This window comes from Haliaeetus albicilla, chromosome 12 (assembly GCF_947461875.1).
Source record: "Haliaeetus albicilla chromosome 12, bHalAlb1.1, whole genome shotgun sequence".
NCBI classification, from domain to species: domain Eukaryota; kingdom Metazoa; phylum Chordata; class Aves; order Accipitriformes; family Accipitridae; genus Haliaeetus; species Haliaeetus albicilla.
Window position 1 is genome coordinate 18960090 of NC_091494.1, and position 26813 is coordinate 18986902.

The window sequence follows — 26813 nt, forward strand, 5'->3', positions numbered from 1 at the left end:
AGATGAGGTTATGGTTGTGCTGGAAATTTTGTCGTGATCTCACGTTATACCCTTTGCCAAAGGAGGAGAGATAGATACTTATTTCTAAGGGGCTTTCTCCAGAACAATTTCCTGTTGAGCCCTGTTACTGCTTCCCTATCAGAGGCCCCTTACTGTGTCCTGGTAGGGCTTCTGACTGCTGAAATACTCCAGCTGAGACTCAGACTCAGAAATTGCACCTTATTCTATTTGTAAAGTGATGGAGCTCTCTGTTGGGTGGTGTTTTTAAGGTTATACGGTGAGCGTACATGCTGGATTCAGCTCCATGGCTAAGGGATCACCACAGGGAGGAGCTTCTGTAGGTGTGTTTTGTGAAGAAGACGTGCAAGAGGAAGGAAGGGTGTAGCTGCAGTGGTGGTTTCTATACATGCCTCCCCCATCCTTCGGTCAGAAGGAAGGAGGTGTAACAAAGCAGCCTCTGAGCCAGCTGCTGGGATGGCCCTTTGGGGCTGAAAGAGCCTGGACACATCACAGCGGCTTCAGCTGCTGCTGGAGGTGATGGACCGGCTGGTCCGAAGCTCTGCAAGGACTGCATAAACAGCACTTTGTTTGGGGCACTGGACAAACAGTGTTTCTCATTGTCCAGAGGACTGGGGAGAATCGAAGCTCTGCGAAGCAAAGGGGGAAGCGTCCCTATGTCTCGTAGCTGTGAGCAGAAACTGTGGCAGCTCCGTTTCTTGCTGCTCAGAAAAGACTAAATGCGAGTGTGACACTCAGCTGGGAGTATTACTGTCATGCTGGGATAAGGCGGCGTTCAACTAAGAGCCAGAATCTCTGGGTTTTCCTCGGTTTGTGATTCAACCCGTACCCTCTTCTTCCCTTGCCCAAGGCAGCATCTACAAGAAAAGCAAGAACCCCACCAAACCAACACCAAAGAGCCAACACAGCCCCTCCCGAAGTGGAGCTCTCGCCGCACTTCCCTTTAAAGGCAGAAGCTGCAGCGAGAAGCACAAGACTAATTTCTAAAATGTTGCCAGGTAACGTGCGAGCTCACCCCTTCGAGGCAAGCTTTGCCAAGTGCCCGGCCCGTACAAGGCCGCACGGAGGAGGGCCGAAGCTCCGCCGCCGGGGGGAGCGCGGCGAGGCCGCCCCTGGCCCGTCTCCCCGCTCCAGCCGCTCGGCCACCTCACCCTCGGCACCGGCACGGCCGCCGGCTGCCCCCGTCGCCTCGGGGTGCCGCCGGCTGCCCCCGTCGCCGGGGCACGGGCAGACCCCCCCCACCCCCGCGCCGGGGTGACCGGACGTGCGGGAAGGAGCCCCGGCCTCCGCTTGCGGGCCTGCCTTCGCGAGGAGACCCGGCGGCGAAGCCGAGCGTCTTCCCGCCCGCGGGCCCCGCGAAAGGGCGGGCGGGGGGGAGCGGGGCGCTGCGGCGCCGCGCGGCCGCTGGAGGGCGGGCGCGGACAGGCAACGGCCGGCCTCGCGCCGGCGGGCGGCGGCCTGGCCCTCGCGCTGCGTGAGGCGGCGTCCGGCCGTGGGGGCGCCTGGCCCGGACTGCAGCCGTGTAAAACGCGTTCCGGTTTTACGCTGTTTAATCGTTGGTAAGAAATCTGGCGAACTGTCGTGCGGGAGATGGTACGATCAGCGGGCCTTTTATGTCTAGCTCTCTGTCTGTCTTGTCTGTAGTTGAATATACGCATATAACTAAAAGCTACCTGATAATTTTGGAACTAAGGTAATGAATTGTATGTGGTCAGGTATAGGTTGTTGTTAAGTTAGCTCTAACGGCTGTGCGTGCATGGACACCACCATACACACACTTGCATATCCACGCACTCCTCATACACACAAGCAGTACATACACAGGCACACACAGATACACTCACAGAAAGGTCCACACACAGAAACACCCACCTACCCCCTTACACACACACCCCCTTATATACACACACATAAATATCCACACATAGATGCCCCTTTATACACACACACATATATCCACACACCCTCTCCTTATACACAAATAGACACACACGTGCATGCACACACACACACACACAGCAGCAGCGGCACAGTGGTAACGTAACATCTGCCTGGGTGCTCTCGGGGTGTGGTGGGGGAGACCGTACCTCCCTTTGACTCCATCAAAAAAAATCAATAAAGAGTCTGTGTGTGAGGAAGGGGTATGTGTAAGCTATGTGTAGGGGGGGTATGTGCATATATATGTGAGATATGTATGTATGTATGTGTGCATGTGTACATGTGTGTATATAAAGGAATGTCTGTGTGTATGTGTACAAGTATATATGTGTGCGCGCGTAAGATGTGTGTGCATATATATATAAAAGCTGTGTGTATAAGACAGTGTCCATGTGTGCATAAACTATGGGTACGAGTGGGTGTGCGATGACTCCTGGCCTGCCCACCCTGGGGGCCTCTGCAGGTTCTGCCCGGTGCTGTCCGGCCCTTGGGACCTCCCTGTGCCACCCCTGTCACTTCACTGCTGTGTGGCAATCAGAGGCTAAAGCCCAGCTCTGCCCCTGCCCCCAAGGGCAGCCTCTGCAGCTCTCACGGTGGAAGGCTTTAATCTTATCATGCCGTTAAATAGATGTTTCATTTTTTTCCCGGAGCTGGTGTTGTGGAGTGAGATTTCTGCCTTGACTTTCAGCTTTTTTCTTTCTTTTCCCCATGGAGTTGGTCTGCAAAAGTCCAATGTATCAGTAATTTCAATCTGACATGAATAGGCAGGGTGTGTTTTCTGTTTCCTGGCCTGGAGGCATTAGGTGGGTGATCTCCCCTAATGCACTAACTACTATTTTGATACTTGATTAAAAAATATGTGCTTGGATGTTAGAAATGCTGATTGCTGCCACCAAGAAATCCCATTCCATTTTTGGAGCCTCCAGAGTCTGCCCAGCTGGCACCATCCCAGCATGGAAAATTTACAGCCAGTCATACTTGAGCTGATAGTGAGATTCTCATAAGCTTTAACAGCTGCTCACTACAAAAACTTTATACCTGTTTTATATATTATTTCCATATATATTTTTACTCTATGTTCACCTTATTCAATGAAAAAAAGTTTTGGGAACAGGGGAACAAGATTTTTGTTTTAATCTACTAATAGTCCCCCACCTGCTCCAATTACAGCCCTTTCCCATGCCTGCCCACTGTAATATCCCTTTTCCCACTCCCATCTCCTTCCCTTCCAGTCTCCCTGTCTCGGGTCCTGCAGGCAGTGACTGGGCAGGCAGTGAAATGTGCTGTGGACTGGGCAGCAAATGCACACAGGGGTGGTTTGGCCCCTTGGTTTTATTCTTTTGAAATAAGTAGGGAGCTGTGTACCTTTCTCTCAGATGCTGTACTAAAAGTCGTGTGTGTGTGTGTGTGTCCATCTGTCCAGCAAACACCAGTTCATTGTTACAGAGAGACACTGAAGAGACAAGAATAAAATAAGAAATTTGCATTGAATATTTATTTTGATAAACATTGTGTACTCCAAACAACTACATGTTATTTCAGTTGTAAGCCACAATCTGTTGGAACCAACGTCCCAAGAGCTCGTCATCATAAACCAGTCAATGCATTACCACGGTCTGCGGACATAGAGAGCTTTCAAGTGCAAAGCAGATTATCAGAAAAGACATATTGCCAACCTCCTTAACAACCTGGACAATGATAAACTCCAGTAAAAATGCTTCATATGTCTGCAATTTAGTTGTCTTAGTGCCATTGTAATAAATTAATAGAAAATATATCTTTTTTCATTGGAAAGTCTATAAGAAAATGTACAAACATCTAATTCCGAAAAAGGACCAGCTGTTTCGGCGACAGGTAAAACAAGCGTTTGAACAGAGGCAAAAACCCCAAACATCCAAACAAATAGACAAACAAACAAAATGCAATCAAAAAAACCCCCACTCTACCGATGGCAATTGCGTAGGCAAACATGGAAACATTTGCAGTAATGAAACCTTACAAAGAGGGTAACTGCAGCTTGTGCAGGGACTGTACAGGATGTACAAAGAACAAGCAGTCAGGTAATTCACTAGTGAAAATGTGCACGTGCAATTTCTAGAACAGTCGAAGATAAAAAAGTAATCATATGGCACAAAACTATTGCTGACTGGCGATGGTATTAGGCTTCATTCTGTCTTCAGAGCAACACAATGACTTCATCCCGTAAAGGTGGATGGGAGCCCTTTGCATTTCACAGGTGTGGCTGCCCCGCTACACTGCTAGGATGCTCTGTTATCCCTCTGGCTTACAGCCTGCAGCGATCCTGTACTCCCTATTCACAGCGTGAGACCCACCCTAGCTCCAAAACAGGCCCATGTGACAAGCTTTGCATGATAGAACAAGCTACTTAAAAGTTTTCTTCTCTTAATAAGATGAGATTTTTTTTAGGAAAGAAAAAAAATTTTTTCCTAGAGCCAAGTCTTATGATTTCACCCTGAGAATTCCCAAAATAGTAAAATCAGAAGCTGCCCTTCAGCACAAAGGCAGCATGCTCATAGAAGCTGAACAATGCCTCCCAGGCATTTACACAATGACAGAGAGCAGGAGAAGGGAACTCGCTGGTGGCCCAGTGAAGCAGTGCACTGCAAAGGGCAACCCCTGCCCCGAGGGTCATACAAAGCCAAATCCCAAACCAGGTACATTCTGAGCCCAGCTTTCCTGCCCACAGTTTGTTAAGTGCTCATGAAAGAAATACTCCTGCTTTGGTCCATGTCTTGGGAGCAAGTCTGTTCCACTAACACCAGTGCAATGATATCAACAGAATTTCCTCAGGACAGTGAAGAGGTTTAGATAACCCAGACTAATGTACTCAAGGGACTTATTTTTGCTCTGTTTGCTCAACTTCAGGGATCTGGCTTTGTTTTGGCTATCAGAGAACATCAGATAAACGATGTTTGGATAATCATGGTTGAACTGTAAACTGGTTGAACAAATGAGACTGACTTCTTCGAGGAATAGTTTGTGAAATCCCCAAACCATCGTAAGACATTGGGGGAAAAAACAACCCACCTTACTTGTCTTTTACAAGTGTTGCCCATTCATGCTGGAAACGGCACAAATGCCTAAAGAGCATTCATTAACAGACTCTTGTTGAGAAGCAAGGGAGGGAAAGCTTGGCTTTTTTTTTTTTTTTTAAATACAATACACATGACATTCAGCGAGTTCAAAACAACTATATAATCAGACTGAAAAGAACATTTCCAGTTTCAAAACCCAGGAGAGGCTTGAGGGGAATGTAACCTACAGTACTGTCTAAATTTTGCTCACGGTTGCTTTGACTTTCAGAGCAATCGATCTAAACCAGGCTTATAGAGTGCAACACCTGCCCAGCCTTTGGAATGACACACAAAATCCTTGCTCTTTCATTCTAGCTGCAACATAGCATTTTGGATACTATGGAAAAAAAGCAACTTAATTACATGAGCTTTAATTAAAACAGAGCAAAACGAAGTAACCATCAGCAACTTGAATAATTTCTGTAGCAATGGGGACAGGCAGAAACAAAGTGGGAAACAAACTCAGATATTATTGGCAAAATTGAAGTTCTATGTGCTTTGAAAAGCTTGTCATCCTATCTTTTACTGCTTCCCTCCCCCCCGCCCTGCTTAGATTTCTTAAAGTAGCCACAGCCTCCAGAGACGCCTTCATGGCATTTCTGAGCAACAGACAGAAATATCACTGAACACTAGAAGTGCTTACAATGTTTTACAAGATAACATTTAATTTCCCAGCTTCAAGAGGTGTCCCTGTAGGAGTCCTGATTCATGCTGATCTGCCTTCATTACCCAGATATTGCTTTGGAGAAGGGGGAAAGGAGGTACAAGACATCCAACAACTAGTGTATGGGCATTCCCACTGTAATTCTTCAGCTACTTGGTAAGACCTCTGTCACGTTCCATCCAGATCTCACATAACTCTTCCAGGAGGACCAAGACGCTCATGCCCTTCAGCCTGAGGACAGGATCAGAAAGCAACACACAGCAGAGCAGTCTGATCCCGTTCCTTCCGACCTCCCTGGAAAGGCGAGGGCCGCTCACCCTATTTGAGGCTGAATAAGGTTAAGTCCCAGTAATTCCAGTTAAAAACTGGAAGCCTTGAAGAGAGTGGCTTTGACTGGCTACCATAAACCCTCCAGACTGATTCTGAACATTATTATACAGAGGTACTGTATGGGAAAGGCTGAGAAAATGTATGTGCTAATTGACATTGCTTTCCTTCTAGCCTACAGCTACTTGTTGAAGGAAAACTTCCTATTTGAGCAACCACTGTTAAAAAACCTTGATCCATAGGAGAAACACAGTTTTCTGAGCAAGCAGAAATATGTGGTTTCATCAGTCTTCACTGGTATGTTTTATGCGCTCCTTCTCTCATATCTTCCCCAACTATGTGCTGTGGGTTAGCATGTACAACGCAGATCCCAAAGAGCTTGATCAAACATCATAGAAGCTTTAGGATAAATTCTTACTGTCCAATTATGTTTCCCAGCATCTAGGTAATCACTCAAATATACTCTTTCTGCCTTAGATTTTCAACCAACCTTTGAATTGGCATTCCATGTTTATGTGAGCAGCTAGTTACACTATAGAAAAGAAAAAGTGTTTGGACAACTTAGAGGCTGGTAAAAGCAATAATCCTCAATGGCCTTCAGACCTAGAACTCCCCCTTCAAGAGGCAACACATAAGTTAGTCTGTCACAGGGGTGCTGATAAAACCAGCACCTTGTAAAATAGGTCAAACCTTGCTTAGTAACACGAGAGTCAACATGGCATCGGTGAGCAAGTCAACCGGCGAGGAGCTGGTGATCACAGAACATACGCTGATCACAGAGGAAGGCTTTTCTGTCACATGTGGCCACTCTAGCTACTTACAGTAAGATTTCTTTTTGAACAACAACAACAACAACAACAAAATGCTACACCTCTGGAGCAGGCTTGCAAGGTGCCTGCGGTGAGCAGTCAGTAGTCCATCCCATGGGGGCAGTGCTGGCAGCCAGAAGGCAAAGCAGTGTGTCCTCATAGTTTCATTTTCTTCATCACAGGAATTGGCAGTGCTTGATAGATTTTAGCTGAGTCCTCATTAGTGACCAGCTTCACCCAGACAGGGCGGAAGCTTCCTTTGAAGCCAACAAAAGCCATTTTTTCTGCAAATCAGAGCAAATGTATTAGGAGCGTGTCTGGGCTGCACCAGAAAACCGCCTGTGTGCATGGCTACACCCAATGGCTGCATGGGTGCAGGTAAACAAGAGCACACATGTGCATGCAAACTTTGCCAATTATGCATTCTCCAGGTATTAAAGAAATAATTTCCTAATGAAGCTTAATTAAAATTTTATTTACATGTTGTATGCTTCCATTAATTAACAATGTATGGTACATAGCAGAGGAGAAACAGAGAAGGAAAAACCCTTCATAGCAGGCAGCCTGAGCTACCTGTTAAAGCTATCATTATTTGCATGGTGGTTATATTCAGAACCCTTTCCTGCTTGGGAAAAGTGGGGGGATGATAAGGGACAGGACAACAGACAAGACCTACATTAACAAGTGTAAAAGACACACACAGAGGAGGAAAGTGTGCAAAAAGCTCACAGTTAGAGCTGATCAGAGCAATGTGCACAACAAAGCAACATTCTAGTGCAATATGTGATGTTTTGAAATATATAGGCTTTGTGCCATCAAGTTGGACTTCTGTTTCAAGAGAAAACCAGCTAAAAATAAGTTCAGAAAAGTAAAAATCCTGGTTTGGGGCATTTAGTGGGAAAAAAGTCCAATATTCCTTTTGTTAAAATGCCTTTTTATTTAAAGTGAATCTGGAAAATCAAAACCCCTGAATTCTTTACTTCTAAGAACAACTGCCAGAGCACTTTTTCCATTTACAGTACTAAACTGAGTGCTGTTATGCAAGGCTGCAGTGGATACAGCCTTACCAAACAAATAAATGACTGGTCCCAGGATGTTTGAGCACATCATAGATAGAAACAAGCAAGGCAAAGTTTAGAAGCAGAAAAAAGGTCCCTTTACTGGAATCATGGGAGGGGAATAGATAAAGGGGTTTAGAATTGCATTTTTAAAAAGTGGTTACCTTTTAACCTAAAACCCTCTTCTGCTCCAAGTTTCTCCAGTACTTTAGTCCATGGTCCTCTTGAAATGAATCTTCCTTTAGATGTCACCAGCACTATGGAGCTGAAGGAAACAAAGCCATTTATCAACAGATGAAGAGTCAGAACACACTCCTCGCTTGTCTGTCTTGAGGACTGGTAACTCCTGCCTGTGTGACTCAAAGGCACCCACGAACTACAGTGGTTTCTGCTTTAATGTCTTTTGTCCATGCTTTCCAACAGTTGAGTCATATATTCACTTTTCCAATCATGCAAAACTCATTAGAAAGCAGACAGAATTCTCTTTTTTTTTTTTTTTTTAAACACTGTTTTCTAGGATGATTTAAATGTTTCCAACCAGCAGTTCTATCCTGCTTTGCTCAGAGAGGAACATGCTCTCCCTGGGATGCTCTTAGCAAGTCTCAAGTAATTTCTTCTTCTTTCATCATTAGCAGATTAAACCTGAAGAAATTCACTTCTTTGAGGCTTTTGCTGGCCTGATGCTTTTCCTTCATTTTCAGTATGCTTTTGCTTAAAAAGTGTACTATTATTATTATTATTATTATTATTATTATTATTATTATTATTACTGTCTTACTTGCATGTACTGTATTTCACCTAAAATTTCTTGGGGTCCTATACAAATGCTGAGTGTTAAACAAAAGACATGAGGTAAGTGCATTAAGCTAATGCAAATCTGTAACTGCTTGGGTAAAACTCGATAACTGCCTAGGCTTAATTCTAGATAGGTAGAATAAAAACCCAAATTAAACATGAAGAAATAACCATGCAGTGAGACTTTTCTGGGGAGAAGCACAGGACACTCAGTGAAGTTAAGCTCATTACTTCCTACAAGATGCACAAATACCTCCAATGGTTATCCTAAAGCCTGTTGAGGGAGAGGTATGCGCCAGTGAGTTCAGTGGAAGTTTTGCCATTAAGTTCAGTGGGGCTGGGATGTCATCTTTGTTCACCTCCTAATTAAATCTACACGACAGTAATTGAGCAAACACTTGCTTAGGTGAAATTATTTAATTCCACCTTGCAGGCTTTCCATGAATGAAACTTCTCTGACTCAAATGGCATTTGCAGTCTTGCAGAATGAGAGCCTTGCTGGGTCTGCTTTCCGGCATCACAGTGGACACAAGTCACTAAAATTAATTAGGCACTAGCTCCTGCGGAGCTCAAGCCCTGAGCTACTGAGTGCAGCAGTTACATCTTAACACCTCATCTGGAACTGGAACTGTGCAGGGGAAAATAGCAACGGGTGGTGGCAGAAGAACAAGAGAAGCAAAAGAGTTAAGAGTCATCAGGACTTTTCCTAGAATAAACCTGAGGTGTTAAAATGCTCCAGTGCTTACAAGAGTGGATTGAGCTGGCAGGCTATTTTTGACTACTTTGCGAATGCTGAATCACCTCTTTTTATTTCCTTCAGTTCACTAAGATCATTACTTTCTATTAAGCCTTTCCTGCTATGGAAGTTTAAAATAAATTCACCAGATGTTTTGTTTTCTTATCCCTGGGAAACTCATCAGAAAAATAGATTTATTAACAAAAAGGAATTTGGCCCACAGAGAGTTGCTTAAATGAACAAAGAGGCTTGTCCTTGCTAGAAACACCCCTTCTCGCATCCCCAAATCCATAAACCTGAAAGTTGTTTTAGCAGTCTCTTCACGCGAGGCTGGCGAGGCTGGTGGGGCCCCTTCCCCTCTGTTAGCACCATCTCTCTGTACAGCCCATGCTCTGCACCGTGGTGGGGAGAGGTGACAAGAAGCTGCTGGCTGTACAGTCCTGCCATCTGCACGGTGCCCACATCTGAATCTGAACAACACTTCCATCCAGCAAATGGATGAAAGGTGTTTCATGGCTGTAGCTGAAGCCTGTGCCTGATCAAATTGGAAAGGCCTGCAGGGGCTGGGCTGGGAAAACTTTTGGTGAAAGAAGGACAGTAATTTGGGGGTTCAATCCTTGCAAAGACACAGCTGAGTGAGACCTGAGAGGTGCTGACGATGTTGGGTCAACTTCTGGTCCTAATCCTGATCCTAATCCTAATCCTAACCCTGTTCCAGCACTAATCCAGAGAAGACAATGAGGCTCAGAAAGACTGAAATACACCTGAAATCTAATTACAATTCAATCTTCTAAAGTAAGAAAGAATCCAGGAACTGGATTTAGTCAGGATTGAGATTGGAGTTTTTGCAAAGGAGGATGATGGCCTCTCTGAAAAGCTCTCTTAGTTTTTTTAATGAGAGAAAAGTGAGCAACTATCATGCTTCTCTGCAGTAACTACTCAATGTGGTTTTTGCAATCTTCAGAATTATTTAAGATGGTAGAAACACATCTGTATCCACCTGCATGGCACTCTGCTGAAACTTCCCCCAAGTCTCTAGAATAAATGCCAGAACAATATCCTGTTGATCTGCCCACAGCTATTTCAAATGATTCATCAGCAAAGCAATCATATTTGTATTAGATGTTACATATCAGATTTCAAATCAAAACAGATTTAATAACAATGAAATATATTAATTTCACAATAGCACTCCACAAACTAATAGGAGAACACCGTCTTTGGTTAAAGGGTTTCTGGTATTGTTCCCATTCTTATTCCAGCAGACAAAGCCGCTGTCCTCCAGGATGCAGGAACATGTTGGCTACTTACCGCCCACTCGCAAAACTCTGCCTTTCTGGCTGCCCATGCTTAAAAAATAAAAGCATCCAGCCTTTAGGTCTGGGCAGGGAACATGTGCAAAGAGGAATGTATTTTATTAGTGGAATTCTCTGTGATTTGAGAGAGTACGCAGGCAATAGAAGAACATAAACTGTGCACATCTGTACCGATAAGTGCTTTGTGAATTTAAGTCTGCAGTTTGTCTGTAACCCACAACATAAATGTAGATCTGCAGTTTATTAATCAAATGTAGCTCTGCAGTTTATCTGGGGCTCAATCAGTTCCTAAATCACAGAGTCTGCATCCTTCTGCCTGCACGTCCCACCCACATTTGGACTCTATTGGAGTTGGCAACTACAAAAGCACATTGTTAGCTCAGTCATTCTGGCCCACATTGGGTCACAAAAACCAGGAAAAAGATGAGTGTTGTACAGCATTCTTGTACATTGCACCTTAGTAACATGAGGTTATTTACTCACTGATCTTTGATGCTGTTGACATAATTTTCTATCTGTGCTGGGATTCCCTGTAGAATTGAGTTTTTGAATGTTACTCGATCAACAACATTTCCATGATGTCCATCAATCACAACCAGTTGGATACCCTCATCAGTGAGGAAAAACCTGACACCATCAACCTGTGCGGAAGGGGAAAATATTATTCATCTATCATAGTAACACAATTGCAAACAACCACCTGTAAGAAGCACTGATAGTCTTGAGTCATGGGACTGCTCTTTATATCAAAGGGCAGAATTCCAGATCTCTGAGGTCAAGCTGTCCTGCATTTATACTAGTAAGGGGAAGTTACAGCCATTTTTTTTTTTCAAAATACAGAGCAGAAGTGACCTGAATCTAACTATCCATGGTAACTTTGTAAGCAAGTTTTCCATAAAAATGAAGTAAGCATCTTAGAATTTTGTCCCATAAATTTCACTGAGAGGACCTGCTCACCTCAGTGTATGCGAAGTCATCCTTTAGGTGGAAGTACTGTTTCTTATAAGTTTCTATTTTCACTTCTAGTAGGTGGTCCTTAGTCTTCTGTTCACCAAAAAAAAAAAAAAAAACCCAAAAAAAAAGGAGAGGAAAGAATTTTTTTAGTGAGGATGTCCATTACCTGAGCGCTACATTTTCAGAAAGCATTTTGAACCTTGAAATTCAACCAACAAGAAAGCTACATAATAAGCACTGACTTGCCAAATTACGTTGCTAATGAGACTGGGCACAATAGTAACCTCTCTGCTCATCCTGTCAACATTTAAATTGTTTCATCAAATGGCAGAGTAGAAGTGATTCTCACTTTGCGCAGCTGACACAAAATTCTCGGAGGCTTTGCTGTGCATTCCTGCTTCAAGGGTGATGAGTGAAGAAAATAAAAACCCCACTAAATATCCCCCTGCATCCTCCAGAATTAGACTGCATTGGATATAGGAGACAGTGTGTGCATTATATGAATGAGACACTCAGCTATGCAGTCCCCTCTCTGACACTGCTTTTCTTATAGCCTGGAGGAGCTGGAGGCCAGGCAAAGAACCCTATGTCTCTCCAGAATCACATTCCCTGGACCAAGCTGTCTTCCAGCTCATCACTTTTCATCCTATGCTTTTAAGCACAGCACATCACAACAGAGTCCCAAAAGACTAAGTATCCAACTTCAACCAAAGTCTTGGGTGGCTCTGGCCTTCAAGGACCTGTACTTTCTGCATGTGCAAGAATCTGTTTCATATTATTTCACATGCCTGAACCATTTCAGAAAATCAGGCACGGGATATACTGAACCTGGTACAAAGTCTTTCAATGTCTGTGGGCACAATATGTGCCAGAATTACAGATTTACACTGGCAATAATTCTGTGATAAGAAATCAACTACTTTACCAGTTGTGTACTAGAGAGCTTCTTAGGCATTGGCACTTCTACTATTGGTGTCTCAATGTACTTGGGATAGGCCATGGCTTCACAGTCGCTGACGCCAGCCGTCTTTGGGATCACAGCTTTGATCCTTATTCGTTCACAGCCCTTGACAGAGCAGAAAGCAAATTTCTCCTTCTCATTTTGAGCTTTGAGTTTCAGAAACAGCAGCCTGCAGGTAGGAAAGAAAAGTGAGCAGCATCCTTGAGACTTCTGTGCAAAAAATTACTAACTCCCAGTTTTGGTGAACTCCTTCCTAATGCTTTGCGGTAATGTGCATTGCAAACCCTCAGTGCTGATGTCTGCATTTTATAGTGCTGAACATACCACATGCAAATAAAGGCGACACACATCTCAGAAATGGTTTGGGGAGGTCAGGGAACTTAAGACAGAGAAATTAGATGACACCTGAACTCCCTCTGAGCACTGTTTTATAATGATACATTTATGTAGAAACACATGCTTTGTATTTTAGGTCGGTCTTTCTTTCCCATTATTTTAATTCTTTAAAAGAAAGAGGTTTTACACTCTTAGTTCCTGTGCATCCCTATCGTGGTGTTTATAAATGGTGCTGTTCAAAACAAAAAGGGTTGGGTGTGTTTCCAGTTCAGTTTCACGGTCTGCACTTTGCTTTTGTCTTTTTTTTTCTAATTTGTATTCACTTGGCAAAGCATTTCCCAGAGTAATTGGCAGTACAGCAGAGGCTATGAATGACTGGCAGCCGTGGGAGTCCCAGGAAAATTAAATGCTGGTCACGTTCCCAGAAAGACTTTCTGGTTTTGTTGTGATCCCCAATAATGGCATTAGCCAAACGGCTCACAATTCCAGCAGCTTTCTCAAAGCCATGTCCAAATAGGCAAGACCTGCTTCCTTACCCGGTGTCCTCATCCCAGTAGTAGTATCCTTTGCTAGGATATCTGTGCTCCAATTTCTCCATTTGAGAGGTTCTATAGAAGGTTCCAGTTTTGTATGTTTTCTTCAAAAGACGATTGTGGATGTCTGAGAGAATGGAAAATGTCGTCCCTTTAGGATAGCAAAAGCCTACTTGGATCCAGTCGTTCCTAAACATAGCAAAGACCCACATTATAACAAGTCGACACATGACTATTATTTTCCTGGGCATGCTAGAAGCCAAACTAAATAATTCACTCTGAAATGTAACTTAATTTTTTCCTGGCCAGTTAAAAGTTTAAGGGTTGGGGATGAATCAATGCAACATAAATTAGAAATAACAGCCATGGGTTAGTTAAGCAATGTAGGTCAGATCTGCTCCTGAGTTCTACACCTGTGACTTCCATGCACCAGGAATGAATTAGCTCTAGGCTTCTAAAAATGAACCGTGTTATCTTGCAAGGCTTCCTGGGGGAGGAAATAGGAATGTGAAATGTCAAATGGAAAGATGGTGAACTCAGTGGACTTCCTGGAACAAGCACGTTCATTCTGGAAGAGCAAATGGATGATGACCTCACCCATTAAAAATGTGCAGTTACATTATTGGGCTGGAATGTTGGAATTCGGTCAGATCACTCACTTGTTGAAGTTGATGAGCCATATGGCCAGCTCTTCAGGGGCTGTCTTGTCCCAGTGGATGGTGTAGCCTTTCCTCAGAGTTATAACAGGCTGATACTGTTGGTAATGAGTGCTTTTGCTCAAAGCCCCTTCCAAGTAGAGTGGGTGATCGTGGTAGTCATTTTTTATTATTTTCATTTTCAGGTTGGCTGGCTTGTAGGCTTGGATGTATATCTAGATGAAAAAAAAGATCACCAAGGGTTTGATGCATGACAGTAAAACGTTAAAGGTGCAGCTATTCAATAGATTGAACTGGTGTGAGGCCTGTGACTTCAGGAGTGACCTGTATGCCATATACTTATATTCAATTTCTTGGGCTTCCTTTTCAACAAAGTAAACTGTTCTTAGAAAAAAAGGACCCATTTCCTCATCCACTGAGTTCAAGAGTATGTGCCAGTCAAGGCTTCAAACAGGCCTGCCGTAGGGCTGAAGTATTTCACAGCGTTAGTGGCAACCCTCAGCAGTGGGACAGTATCTACCTCAGCCATCTGACTTCTACTGAACAAGGACCCTTCTGTCTGGATTTCAGAAACTTGAAAACCAGCTTGGTGGTTAGAAATTGGCTTTAGTTACACTACACAGAAAAAACCCAACAGTTACAACACCCAAGACAAGAACAGGCATTCCTCATCAGAGGAAAGTGAGGACCCTCTCAAGGCAGCAGCACTCAGAGCTTGTGTGGTAGGAAGAATGGTTTAGTGGTTACACAACAGGATGAAAGATCATGAGAGCTGAAGTCTAATTTTGACTGCTCAGCACATTTCCCATAAGACTGTGGGCAACACTTCTCTCCGTAAATCAAGGAAAACCAACTAGCCGACAGCCCATAGATTTATGTATATTAATCTGTTAATGCTCCTGGAGCTCTTACGGGACTTCAGGTAGAAGTTGTTACAGTTGTTAGCAGTCAAGGCCAAAGTATCTGAAAATGTACCACAGTATCCTCGTGTTCAAAACCACCTGTGCAGACATGCAGATAAATAAACCCTGAGCAGCCTGAAGAAAGTCTGTTTCTAAAGGTCAAGCTTTACAGTGCCGAGAAATTTAAAATAAAATGAAGTGATAACGATACTGCAAGGTAACCAGCTTTACCTGTGCAAAGTGTCCACTGCAGATGGAACCTCTCCAATCGGGCATGTCAATGCAGTCAGGGTGCTTGATTAACCAGTTATCTTCTTTTATCAGGTATGAGCCTGGATATTCTGACACAGAACCATCTACATCATGAAAAACTGATGTTTTATCACCATCCATATCCAGACCATTGAACCAGGGACCAGGTTCTCCAAAGAAGACCCTTGAGGTAATCTAAACAAAACAGTGAAACACATTTACACCTCCAGAAAGGAATTCATCACTTAGAGTACAGAGCAAAGGACGGCCGTAGCCACCAGAGTGGCTCCAAGGACCCATTTTCTGACTTCATTTGGCATTGGAAAGTAGCTTGGACAAGAACTAGTGTTGGCTTGTGGGTCAACTTGTGCATGAAGAAATCTGTGCGGGCACTAACATCACCATTCTTTAAATGGCCACAGATTTTGGCTGCTCAGCTTGAGACATTGTAGGCTTGATGTTCAACAGTTCTGAGGCCCCATGACTCCAGATGAAGTCTGGGGTTGCAGGTCCTCTGAGATAGCACTTACATGGTAATAAAACTATGAGTTTCTGAAACTGACCATCCAAAGATGGAACCACCAAAATAATTTTCAGCTGAGCTAGTCTTGTTAGTTGGCAGGAACAGCAGTGCCATTTGGTACAGGCATATTTGGATTGTCTCTACCTGCACGCTGCCTCTCTGTTAAGCCTGAAGTCAGTGTAGAGCTGGGTCACACACTTAAATGTGTGTTTGATTTGTCAGAGAGAACAGACACAGATTTCCCTGCTGGCCATGGGGGAAAGACTAAAACAATCAGAATATCAGTCTCAGCTGTGAGAAGGTTTGTTTTAAAATTTTGGAGGAAGGTTCAGGAGATGGGGCGATTTCACTAGAGCCACTTCACTCACTGTCTGCTAATATATTTTTAAGGTTCCAGAGCCATACAAAGTCACACTGATGCTGGGAATAATCAGTGACCTCCCTTGGGAAATGGCCACTCAGGCAACTTCTGACTGGTATTTTTGTCTAGCATAAATAAACATCACATCACCAGCCTGCATGGTGCAATGTGAGAGAGTGACTGACCAACACTTTTAGGGGAATTTTGCATTTCCCATCCCATTTGGCACAAGAATCACTAGTCAGCACTTTTCCTGACATACAATCAAGTCTGCTAATTTTTTGAAAGTTAAGCAACCCAAATAATTTCAGTCCCAACCACTTTATTTATTTATTTGTTTGTAATGTTTGGCAGTTGGATTTAACAGCTGCTAGAGGTGAACCTCAGCAAATCAGTTAGCACATACTTGTGCAATCAAATACAAAAATAACTCAAAAGCACAGATCCCAGGATGGGTTCAGACCAGCATCCAGAAGTTCATACTACAATTCAAAGTTTGGCAGACCCTTTTTGGCTGGGCTCTGCTCTCATTTATGTCTGCAGAACTTGAGTCCATGGAATTACCCTGGTGCGCAAGGCTGCAGAATAACCCTGCATTGGCTCAGTTTCACTGGCTGTTTCCCAAAACCAGTATTTTCTGCTTCTAGGTAAGTTAGACCTTCCACAACAGACTTCCTTCTGTGGTTGCTTTAATACTATACCACTGTTGAAAACAAAGGGGCAGATTCTTCTCCCTGTTTTGCAGTTTCTGAGATATACAGAAATGGAAATTATTTTCACTTGAATGTCACTACTTTTTTTTGAAACTGATGCCTGCTTCTGGTTTGCTGCAAACCTGTCAAAGAATTGGATTTTCTTATTATTTTACCCATCCAATTTTCCCTTTCTTAGCTGCCGTCCTCTTTGTTAAACTTCTGGCAAAGACAATGGGCAATCTCCCGAAGCTCTCATTATTTTCTCCTAAAGGCTGCTACACCCTTTTTGCCCACAACCCCATTTCCAAGCCAACTGGAAAAGGCCTTTCTGAGAAGGATAACTCACAGGGACGTCTTCAAAATGAATGTCGGTGACATTGTTGTTGGGGCAGCTCTGCCAGGCATTATTGAGCCGGAAGGCCAGGGCACTCGTGTGCCGGCCGTCCAGGGCAGCGAATTTGCGGAAGGTGCAGTTCTGGACATTGATCGGCCCATCGTAGAACTGGATCCCTCGAATGGGAAAATCCCTAAAACACATTTGGAGGAGACAGAGAGACTTGGTCATGACACATTAGCATGAGGATGAGAATGTATTCTAGACACGTACAGTCCCACAGTACTTGTTTGTCAGCTGCTTGCATTTTTCACAGGCCTTACGATGACTTCTGAGTTCATGTTTCGGAAGAGAAGGGATTTCGGTCTGTGAAGTCCTCTTATCCTTGCAAGTTCAGCTCAAGTTCTCTTGTGTCTGAACAGATCGTCTTTATTTGGTCTGTGCTCCTCCAGGGAAGGAACTTACAGCAATGCCAAAGCATTGACCTCAAAATGAATAAATTCGTGTTTGCCATCAGAAATGAGTTCTGCAGTAGTGAAACCTGAAACTCATCAGAGCCGTGCAGACTTCTTGGGCTGAGTAACAGCAGGGTAAAAGAAGTTCCACCACATCTTTCAAAGGAACTTGGAAAGAAACAGTGCAACTCAACTGCAATAAAAAATGGATTTGAAAACAAGGAAAGGTCTTACAATCTATAGGGTTGAAAAGAGGTGAAGGGGCAGACTAATGAACCTTTATTAACAGCCTTTTCTGATATCATCTGCATGGTAAAGAAGACACCATTTTTCACACTGATTAAGTGAAAGAGATGCTTAAACTCCTTAAGAGGCTAAGATAAGATGTTTCAAGTTTCACTTCTGATGATAAATAAATTTGAACCCTTCCTCATATGAATGGTTTCCCTTAGACAAGACTTGCCAGCTCCTGTGCATTTGTTCTGTCCCTCTGAGTTTCTGCACACAACACCCAAGATGAGATATGCCCACATATATATGTAAAGGATATTAGAAGGAGAGTTGTAGCAGATTGGATTTTCATTATTGCTATAGTTAATAATAAGCCTCCTGTATCGCTACCGACAAGCAAAGTTGCGACGTATATTACAGCAGAAAAAAAATCAGCTGAGCTGTTTATTCACTGTAGAGCTACTGTTAGGATAACTATGTTTTTAGGAATAACAACAAAACATTATTGCACTTGCAAACCAGTCTGTAGGACTAAGGTCTAGGAAGTGGCCACACACAAAGTTCACTGCCCATTTCAAAACTATCTAACAAAGGCATCACATTCCTGTAGCATAGCAGCAATAGTAACAGCAGCTCTGAGGACATCTATGACCACATCTGGGCCAGTTCAAGCCCAGGGTTAGGCTTCTACAAACTTTCCTGGCAGCTGACCTGGACGGAGACTGCCACATTGCTCAACCACTGCTGACCACATATACAGAACTGCCCAGCTAGCACACAGTCAGTCCTCTTGCTGTCTTCTCAACTCTGTTTGCAAAGGGGAGGGGGAAAGAAAGAGGAGTTTGATGCTGTCTTGGCAGCCTGCAAGTATGCACCTGCCAGCAGCAGCTGCGCATGGTGAGGACTTTGGGATGGGAAGACATGAAACCAAATCCTTTCTGTGTAATGGTTATTAAACTGCACGGTGCTGAAGAAATCACACAGTGGAGTTTGCACTGAGAGTGGGACCGGTGAGTGCTTTGATGTGCTGAGCTGAACTTACGGGCCGATGGGCAGGGTCCTTCCTCTGTGATCCAGACCTCCAGGTCCCCAGATCTCGTTGTCTATGGTCTCCGTGCCCAGGTTTCCACTCTCACCAACAAACAGGCTGTTCTTGATTTCTTGCTTTGAGCCGTCATCATGAGGGAAAGTCCCACCACTAGAAGGGAAGGGCTGGAGGTGAAGGGGCTGCTCACACCCATCCCCACCAGCTGTGCCCCAGGCTGCAGCACAACCTGCGCCACACTTACCTTGCCAAGGTCAGGCCGATGCCATTGTCAGCAAACCTGCAAAGAGAAGAGAGATGCCTCAGAAGAGCTTTGGTTCTGCTTTGGTTTATCATGTCAAACTAAAATAACCAAAGCAGTGAGGTGGAGGACAGCAGGGTTTAACTACTGAGCAGCGCTCATGGGGAGCTCAGGCTTTTCCAGGTTTGTTCGCTGTCCGGTTTTGGAAGAGCTCTTTTGGCACATCTTGCAGTATATGCAGATCACATGAAGCAGCAGACACGCACCTGATTGCTCCAAGCTGACGTTAAGCCGGTGATTACTGGGCATAGTTTACTTGTCTGATAAAGCTTTTTGCCTGTGTCTAATGACCCTGCTTTTTTCACTGTTAGGTAAAAAGATCATGCTTATCTCTCCCTCCAACTAGTTTTTATTATTTAATACTGCTTTGCCTTACGCACACCTCTGTGCTCCTCTGTGTTCATGTATCACATGCTGCTTCTATAAAATAGCTTTACAAGGGGAACTGTTATAAAACAGAGAAATTTGGCTTCTCTTTCATCAACAGGAAGAGAGAGATCAGATCTTCCTTATTTAAAAAAAAAAAAAATTAAAATGTCTTTCCATTTTGCTGAAATTCCAAGCTTTTAGATGAGATCAGTCACAACGGTGGGTTGATGGCTCCTGCTTATAAGAAGGCTACAATTAATATGATAGTTTGAGTCAGTCTGGATGGCATCTTCACCCCGGTGTCACTCTTAACACGTCTACCCCTGATCGCAGAGATGCCGCGGCAGAGTAAACCCCAGCTTTGTCCGGTTGTGTCTGTAGGTGGCAGCCCTTCACACGCTATCGCCTCCCCTTGCCTTTCGCCAGCCCCATAAACGTACACCGTAGTTTACATACTGCATGCCACACTAACATTTGTTTTGTTAATGTAACACATAAGTCTTTTTGTAGCAGTAGAAATGGAAATTACTGTGGCTATAAAGACAATTACAGTTTGATGTCTGCTTCCTCGAATTCACATACGCTCATAGGTTTGCTGCTGGAAACTAGTAGAGTACTCAGCCTTTTAGCAACCTCCATATGCTGCATTTGCTCCCTAAGCAATGTAAATGTCTCAATGACATGAGTGTGATCTGCGAAGACACTTGCTGGCCACGGAGTGGGCTAGGTACTTCATAAGAAGCGTGAACTGTATTAGTCAATATTACATTTCCAACTGTTCTGCTACAGCCTCATTCTCGACATCCTGACCAGTTGCTAGAGCCAGCTTACACCGCTGGTCGCTTTAGGAGGTTTGGGTCACTCGAAGGGAAGGCAGCTCTGGCCAGGAATTGGACACCAGATAATGGTGTGACAGCTATTCCCACTAGGGTTATTACAATATGCCTTGTGAAGTAGCTTTTTGCCTTTTCCTCTTTCTTCATTGAGGTTGGTATCAAGAGCTTGGCTCAGCAAAAGAAACTGTAGAAGGTCATCTGTTTTCAAATGCAAACCAAATACCTGTTCTGACCAGTGCAGGAAACGGCCTTCAAAGAGCACAACACACACTTGCCCAGTCTCTCTCCCTTGCTGCTGTGATGCATAGTTTTATGTCTGCTTCATCGGTACTCGCTTATTCAGCATAACAGTGAACCACATAAAACTGATCTGTGACCAGGCTTAGCCAGGGAAGGTGTGGATTTTGCTGCTTTCTTTTCAAAGGACCTCATTTTTCACGTAAAAAATTAGTTTTTATTTTTAGTTATTTGCATCTGTGTGTCTCTGTGTGTGTATGTCACCATTTTTGAATGCTGGTTAGCATCACACAGAGAAACAATCTGATGGATCTTCAGTTCAGACAAAGCAGGTTTTGTTTGTGTAAAATAATGCCTGTGTTTACTTAATGTTTCATCTTTATTTCAATCTTGGCCATACGAAAGGTGCAAAGTGATATAAATAGTCTGAACCACAGCTATGCTCGCCATAAACACCAGGCTGAACTCCGAGAGTTGAAATAAGGCAAAACTCACTGGCAGTTGTCCAGCCACACATCTCCACCCCGCAGCCAGGCCCCGTGATCCTGATTCTTGTAGGCAATAAAGCGCTCAATTATTGCAGGTTCCCTGGGCTTCAAAGGATCAGCATCCTTGTGTGGGCTGTATCTGTAACCAGGAGAGAAGAAAGGTTGGTGAGGGAAGGTAGCCTTGCTCGGTGCATGGCCCTGCTAAACATCTGGTTTCTGCTAACTCAGGAACAGCTTTGGGACAACAGTCCATCCACGTAGCATGTCTAGTCAAGCAGCGATGGCCAGACCCAACTGCCAAGGGAAGGACAGTCCAGGCGAGGCAGTTGTAAAGACTGGCTCCAAGTTTCCTTTCACCCTTCCATTATTGTATTGCTGATATATTGCTGAAAGCATGGAAAGTTTGTTATTGCTCCCAAAAGTCTGAGATATTTTTTAATCCCTTACTGTTATCCTTTAGCATTTTCCTGTTATTTAGGTAAATATCCTTTTGCTTTCCCTTTTGAGCATTCTTATCTCCTAACCTTGGCTATACTGTAGCAATGAGTACCACTGCCAAATTGTCTTTGCTGTGGAAAGGAATTAAAACATCTTGGAGAGGGCCTGAGAGCATGTCCTTCACTATTCCCACTATACGTTAGCCAGGAGACACGTACAAGATTTATTAACTCTCAGGGTCTCAAGTATGATGAAATATTGGCCTGATGTAGGAAAAAAAGCAGACACAAGTGGAAAGTGCAGCATTGTGTGCCCTCAGCTGCTGCCTGTCAGCCACTGCTCGGGCCACAGGATCTGAGTGAGGATCTGGCTCACTGTGGTGATGCTGAGCTCGGCTGTCATCTACCTGGTCCTGAGGCACAGCTCTCCCTTTTGCTGCTGAAGGAGCACCTTCCATCATACTACACAGCTTAGAAAACCTGACAAATTAGTATCCAACTCAGTGCCAGCAACGGATGGTCCAGAGATTAAAATTCATGCCTCACCAATGGGTAGCGAGGCCAAGCTGTCAAATCGCTAACAGATATTCAATAGCACTTTGCTTTGCTTAATAAGCCATCATATCAATCTAAAACTGAGCATCAGGCTGATAGGGTTCCAGTAAATGAATATTGCTTTGGCAGCTTCATCACTGTGAATTTGCTTTCAGAGAGAGATTTAGTATCAGCCCTTGTGAATTCCCCAGACGTTGTAAAATGCAGATATTTCGAGACGGATTCCAGTTTCATTCACATCCAGGTATAACTGGAGGAACACTACAGGGTACAGAATTTGACTCAGACATCTAACACTGTTACTGAATGCAGAATAATCTCTCCGACTCTGTAACTGTCCAGCCTACCTCAAAGCTTGCCCCAGCCAGTCCAGCTATAATAATTTATTCAGTCTTTCAGTTCTGACACATGAAAAGTGGAAAACAGTAGAAATAATCTGAGCTGCAGCCTGTGCTTGTGGGTAATCCCCAAGCACAACCATGACTGCATTATGAATTGCTTGGCTTCCAGGGGTCATTCCTGCCCTTGTACGGCAAAGGACAAATTGCCTTTTGTAATCACTTACTGCGCCTGTGGCAGCAGGCAGTTGCCCAAGGCACGTGTTCAGCTATATGGAAAAGCAGCATCGGGCTCCCAAGAGAATTTTGAGGTACTTGCAGAGCAGGCTGCTCTTAATAAGTTATTTTTTTAGCAGTTACTTTTATCATTGAATTAATCATTTCAATTAATTGAGCATTAAAATAATGTAAATAATACTCACTCTTGAACATCTTTTACCATCAGCTGCTAGGCAGGGCACTGGGGTGATGCGGATCACAGGATAACTGATACCTGAGCTGCTGGCTGGGTTCCCCTGGGGAGAAGGACCGATCCCACCCCCGCAATGCTTGCCCAGTGCCTGACTGCAGCAATGTGGGTAACCCATGTCCCAGGAATGGAAAGGAGAAAAGGAAAAAATTGTCATTCTCCCCTGCTGAGCAGAGGATTGCAGCAGGTTTCTTTTCCCTACAGGGTTTCTTCTGTCAAGAAACCCAGTTGTGGGGGAACACAGGTTGGGTGCAACTGGAGGCAATTGGTCTGTCAGGAAAGAAAACTATGGAACTTGAGAATATTTAAGTCCTTTTCTCTCCCTGGGGTTGGTAACTGAGTTAAGAGCCAGACTCAACCTCTAATGAGATAAAAGGGTGCATGTGCAGTCCTTATGCTATTACACTTTGCCCACAAGAAGCCCTCTGCTTACATCAGCCTCCTCGCTGGGGTCAGCTTTGAGGAAATATACGCTCTGTAGAGAGGTTTCCAGTATTTCTAAATGACTCCATTATGCCACACAGAGGCTGTGCACAGCAGGGATCAAGGGTCCCTCTGTGTATTTAAATGTAATGATTATTGCAGTGTCAGATTTGGAACTAGACAAAAATTTGAAATCAAAGCATGAGCTCTATCACATAAGCACTCCCCGTTCAAGCAGGTCCTAAAAGAATGAAGAAAATCAACGGCTTTCCTAGGAAATACTTTACTTTCTTATTCCTGGGAAATTCTTGCAGCAAGTGCTGCCCAGTGGGGCTGTTGACCAGACGGCATTTAATTTTCTTGTTTATCTAAAAAAAAAAAGTCAATGGAACACTCTAGAGCAGATGCAACACCCACACCAGCTCAGCTCAGAGCGAAAGAGCAAGGACAAAACCAGAAGGGTGTTGGTGCTGGGGGTCCCTTAGGAAGGGGAATGGAGAAGATCAAGTTAGAAGGTGGTGAACCTAAGTGAAGACCTTTCCTCAAGAAGAGCCATCCGAAGGGCATTGCAATCATTCTTGTCAGCTTCCTTGGGGGCAATTTCATAGCTTTCAGTCAGTGCTCTAGAGAAATCTTTTCCAAATCAAACTGTGCAAAACACTTTACCTCCCAGAAATCAGTGTCAGGATAGGTCTTTTGTCCTTGGCAGAGGCTGGAGTGGTTTTAACGCCATTATCAATGATCATTCCAGCCTAAAAGAAAAGAGAAATGCAATATTGCAGTATATGTATATATTCTACAGTTCTTTCCATCTCCAGGCTCTACCGCCCATTGTTCTAAGCCAAAGTCACTCGCACAATCCTAGTAACTGCTTCTGTTAGAAGCATGTGAAACAGAGGGCTGCCAGGACTATCCAGACTTGCATACACCCCCCCGCAAATTGCCACAAATTTCCAGAAACTGCACCTCTCTTGTAAATGCAGGTATCCCCATACACATAAACACCCTGCTGCAGTCTAAAGCACTCAGTAGCAGTAACACACAGCCCCACAACACGGCATGCTAAAGGTAAATAAGTAAAGAGAAGGCGATCAGACACAGTGGCCCATATTTATCCGTCTAGAAGCTGTTCAGTTAACTGCTAACATTGGCAGTTGAGGTCTGTAATTAGACAAGCTGCCAATAGATGCTCCTGGAGGCACTGTTTTAGGAGCGCAGAAGCAGAGAAGCAGCCTGAGCAGAGGGAAGAGCCTCTCCGAACACCCAAGAGCCAAGTGAAGCGGGTGCTGGCTGACTCTGAGAGCTCCCACGCCAGCACGCAAGCTGCTTTATCTGCAGACACAAACAAGCTTGCGGTAACTTCTAGTGAAACAGAAAGCACAGGCATTAATAGCTTGCAGACCCAAAGAGCTGGAGTGAGATGGTGGTGGTTTTTTTTGAGGGCAGCGTTCCCGTTGCGTGCAGACTCACCCGGTAGTTGGAATGTGCGCGGTTGTTGGAGAATTTCCCCATCGGCATGTGCTCCGAGTAGCCGGGGGAATACATGCCCGCTGAGGGCCCCGTCGGCACGTGGTGCAGAACAAACCAAAAGCCTGTTTCCTGAGAAAGACAATGGTCATCTGAGACTTTGCTTGAACTCCCTTGCTGGTCTACATTAGCCCAAGGATTTATCAGTAAAGCCACAAGACGTAAGCCAGAAGATTTCAGGACAAATCACAGCTAGCAGCATTGACCTGTATAACTACATGCAGCAAAGAGTTTCACACACACACACACATTCACATTCACACTCCCGCATCTTCAAGGTGTCTGAAGTTAAGCTTTGACATCTGTGTTGAAGCTATAAGTGAGACTTTCGAAATCCATAACACACACACACACACACTGATGTCCTCCTATCACCGCAAATGCAGATCTTAAAAATCAGATCATTTTTATTTAGTTGCCTAAAAATGTATCTGGGAGCCCGAATCTAGGTACTTAGATTTAGAAGCTTTGGAAAGACCACATCTCTTTGTTTAAGGCTTGGTTTGCTTGTTTGTTTGTCTTAGTAGGAAAATTAAGGCTCCTGGTGTGACCAAGAATTCCTGTGGAATAAGCATTAGTGCTGATTGAAATTTTAGAGCACCATTACTGTACTGCAATCAACAGAATCATTGCCAAAGACTTCACTGGGACTCCGCAGTCACATTTATTTAATTTATTCAGGCTGCACACTGTGCAAAGGCTGGGAATTTTTGTTAAAGCCATCCAGCTCTAGAAACAGCAAGTGACAAGAAAAGTGGAGCCGAAGGGAAAACATTTTTTTTTATTGGTGGCACTAGCCACATTAATATATGTCTCGATCAAGCAGTTTCAAAAATGCCTGCGTGACAGAAGCAGGTTTTATTCCAGCAAGAGCCTCAGCCTTGCAGGGCTGTAACCCGTCTGAGTTGTTACCAAATAAGAAACTTCTGCACTCACTTCAGATCCCGCAGCTGCACAGTTTATAAGGTTGTTGTGTGGGTTGGCTATCCAGAAGGTGGATACAGCACTGCAGGTCAGGAAAACAAATAACAACATGAAAATGACACTTTGAGCACACACCAGAGTCATGGATCAACTCCCCCCAGTACAGGCAGGGCCGATAACCCCTCAGATAAGGGGAGCTGCCTAGGGGGCAAAGGGAATGTTGTTTTTTTTCTTTCTCTTCTCATACCACATGTGTCCTCTGCGGTTTGACAGAGAGCACGGCCTTATCTTTTAAAACCCTAAGTATTAAATGAGGAATTTCAACTGCAATTCCAAGCCTGCTATGAAGCTGTCAGATGTCAATCATGTTTTATGATAAGGTAAATATGTTGTTGCACAAGTCACAGAAAAGAGCTTTGCCCCCAAATAAGCCCTCAGGTTCATTAGAGACTCATTTAATCAAGGGACCCAACGAATTGCCTCTTAAGGGCTTTCCAAGTGTACCCCAGTACCTGCCTTTTCCAAGAGCTGCTGTGATTCATTAACTTTATTTGCTCCCACCCTCCTATGCATTTCTTTTGGGACAAAAGGACTCCATTTGTCTAATGCACATAAAAGACTCTTAATTGAAAGATCCCCATCACGGAGGAAAGATTGATCCATCCCTGTCCATCCTGTGACAGACAGCATTCATTAACCAACAGGCACATGAACTCTGGGAGGAAAACATCCAGCAGTTACAACCAGCAGACTGGCTCCCTAAAGTTGCTGGGAAAGATTCGCCCTTCTGCAGGGGACAAACCTATGGAGCCCTTATGTCTATTTTAATCTTGCTATGAAGGACTTCATGGGGGCTTTAGGCCAAATGATTTTGCTGGCCTAGGATGAAGTTCTGTTTGTGCGACTTTATCAAGA

The 26813-nt window shown here is 44.1% G+C and overlaps 1 protein-coding gene across 4 annotated transcripts in view; it reads right to left on the reverse strand.

The window, feature by feature from the left end:
• Positions 1-3424: 3424 nt before the first annotated feature.
• CEMIP (cell migration inducing hyaluronidase 1) overlaps positions 3425-26813 on the reverse strand; it is a 116478-nt gene continuing 93089 nt past the window's right edge. For 3 of the 4 annotated variants that reach the window (XM_069798401.1, XM_069798398.1, XM_069798400.1), the window contains exons 15-29: positions 25911-25980; positions 24918-25046; positions 24114-24199; positions 21233-21364; positions 19239-19274; positions 18992-19147; positions 17276-17456; positions 15330-15545; positions 14200-14411; positions 13544-13729; positions 12636-12840; positions 11714-11800; positions 11240-11397; positions 8074-8174; positions 3425-7135 (exon numbers count right to left, since the gene is read on the reverse strand). In XM_069798401.1, the coding sequence (XP_069654502.1) occupies positions 7008-7135; positions 8074-8174; positions 11240-11397; positions 11714-11800; positions 12636-12840; positions 13544-13729; positions 14200-14411; positions 15330-15545; positions 17276-17456; positions 18992-19147; positions 19239-19274; positions 21233-21364; positions 24114-24199; positions 24918-25046; positions 25911-25980 (2083 nt within the window). In that variant the 3' untranslated portion in view covers positions 3425-7007. The remainder of the gene's footprint in view (positions 7136-8073; positions 8175-11239; positions 11398-11713; positions 11801-12635; positions 12841-13543; positions 13730-14199; positions 14412-15329; positions 15546-17275; positions 17457-18991; positions 19148-19238; positions 19275-21232; positions 21365-24113; positions 24200-24917; positions 25047-25910; positions 25981-26813) is intronic. The other variant, XM_069798402.1, reaches the window with a different exon arrangement.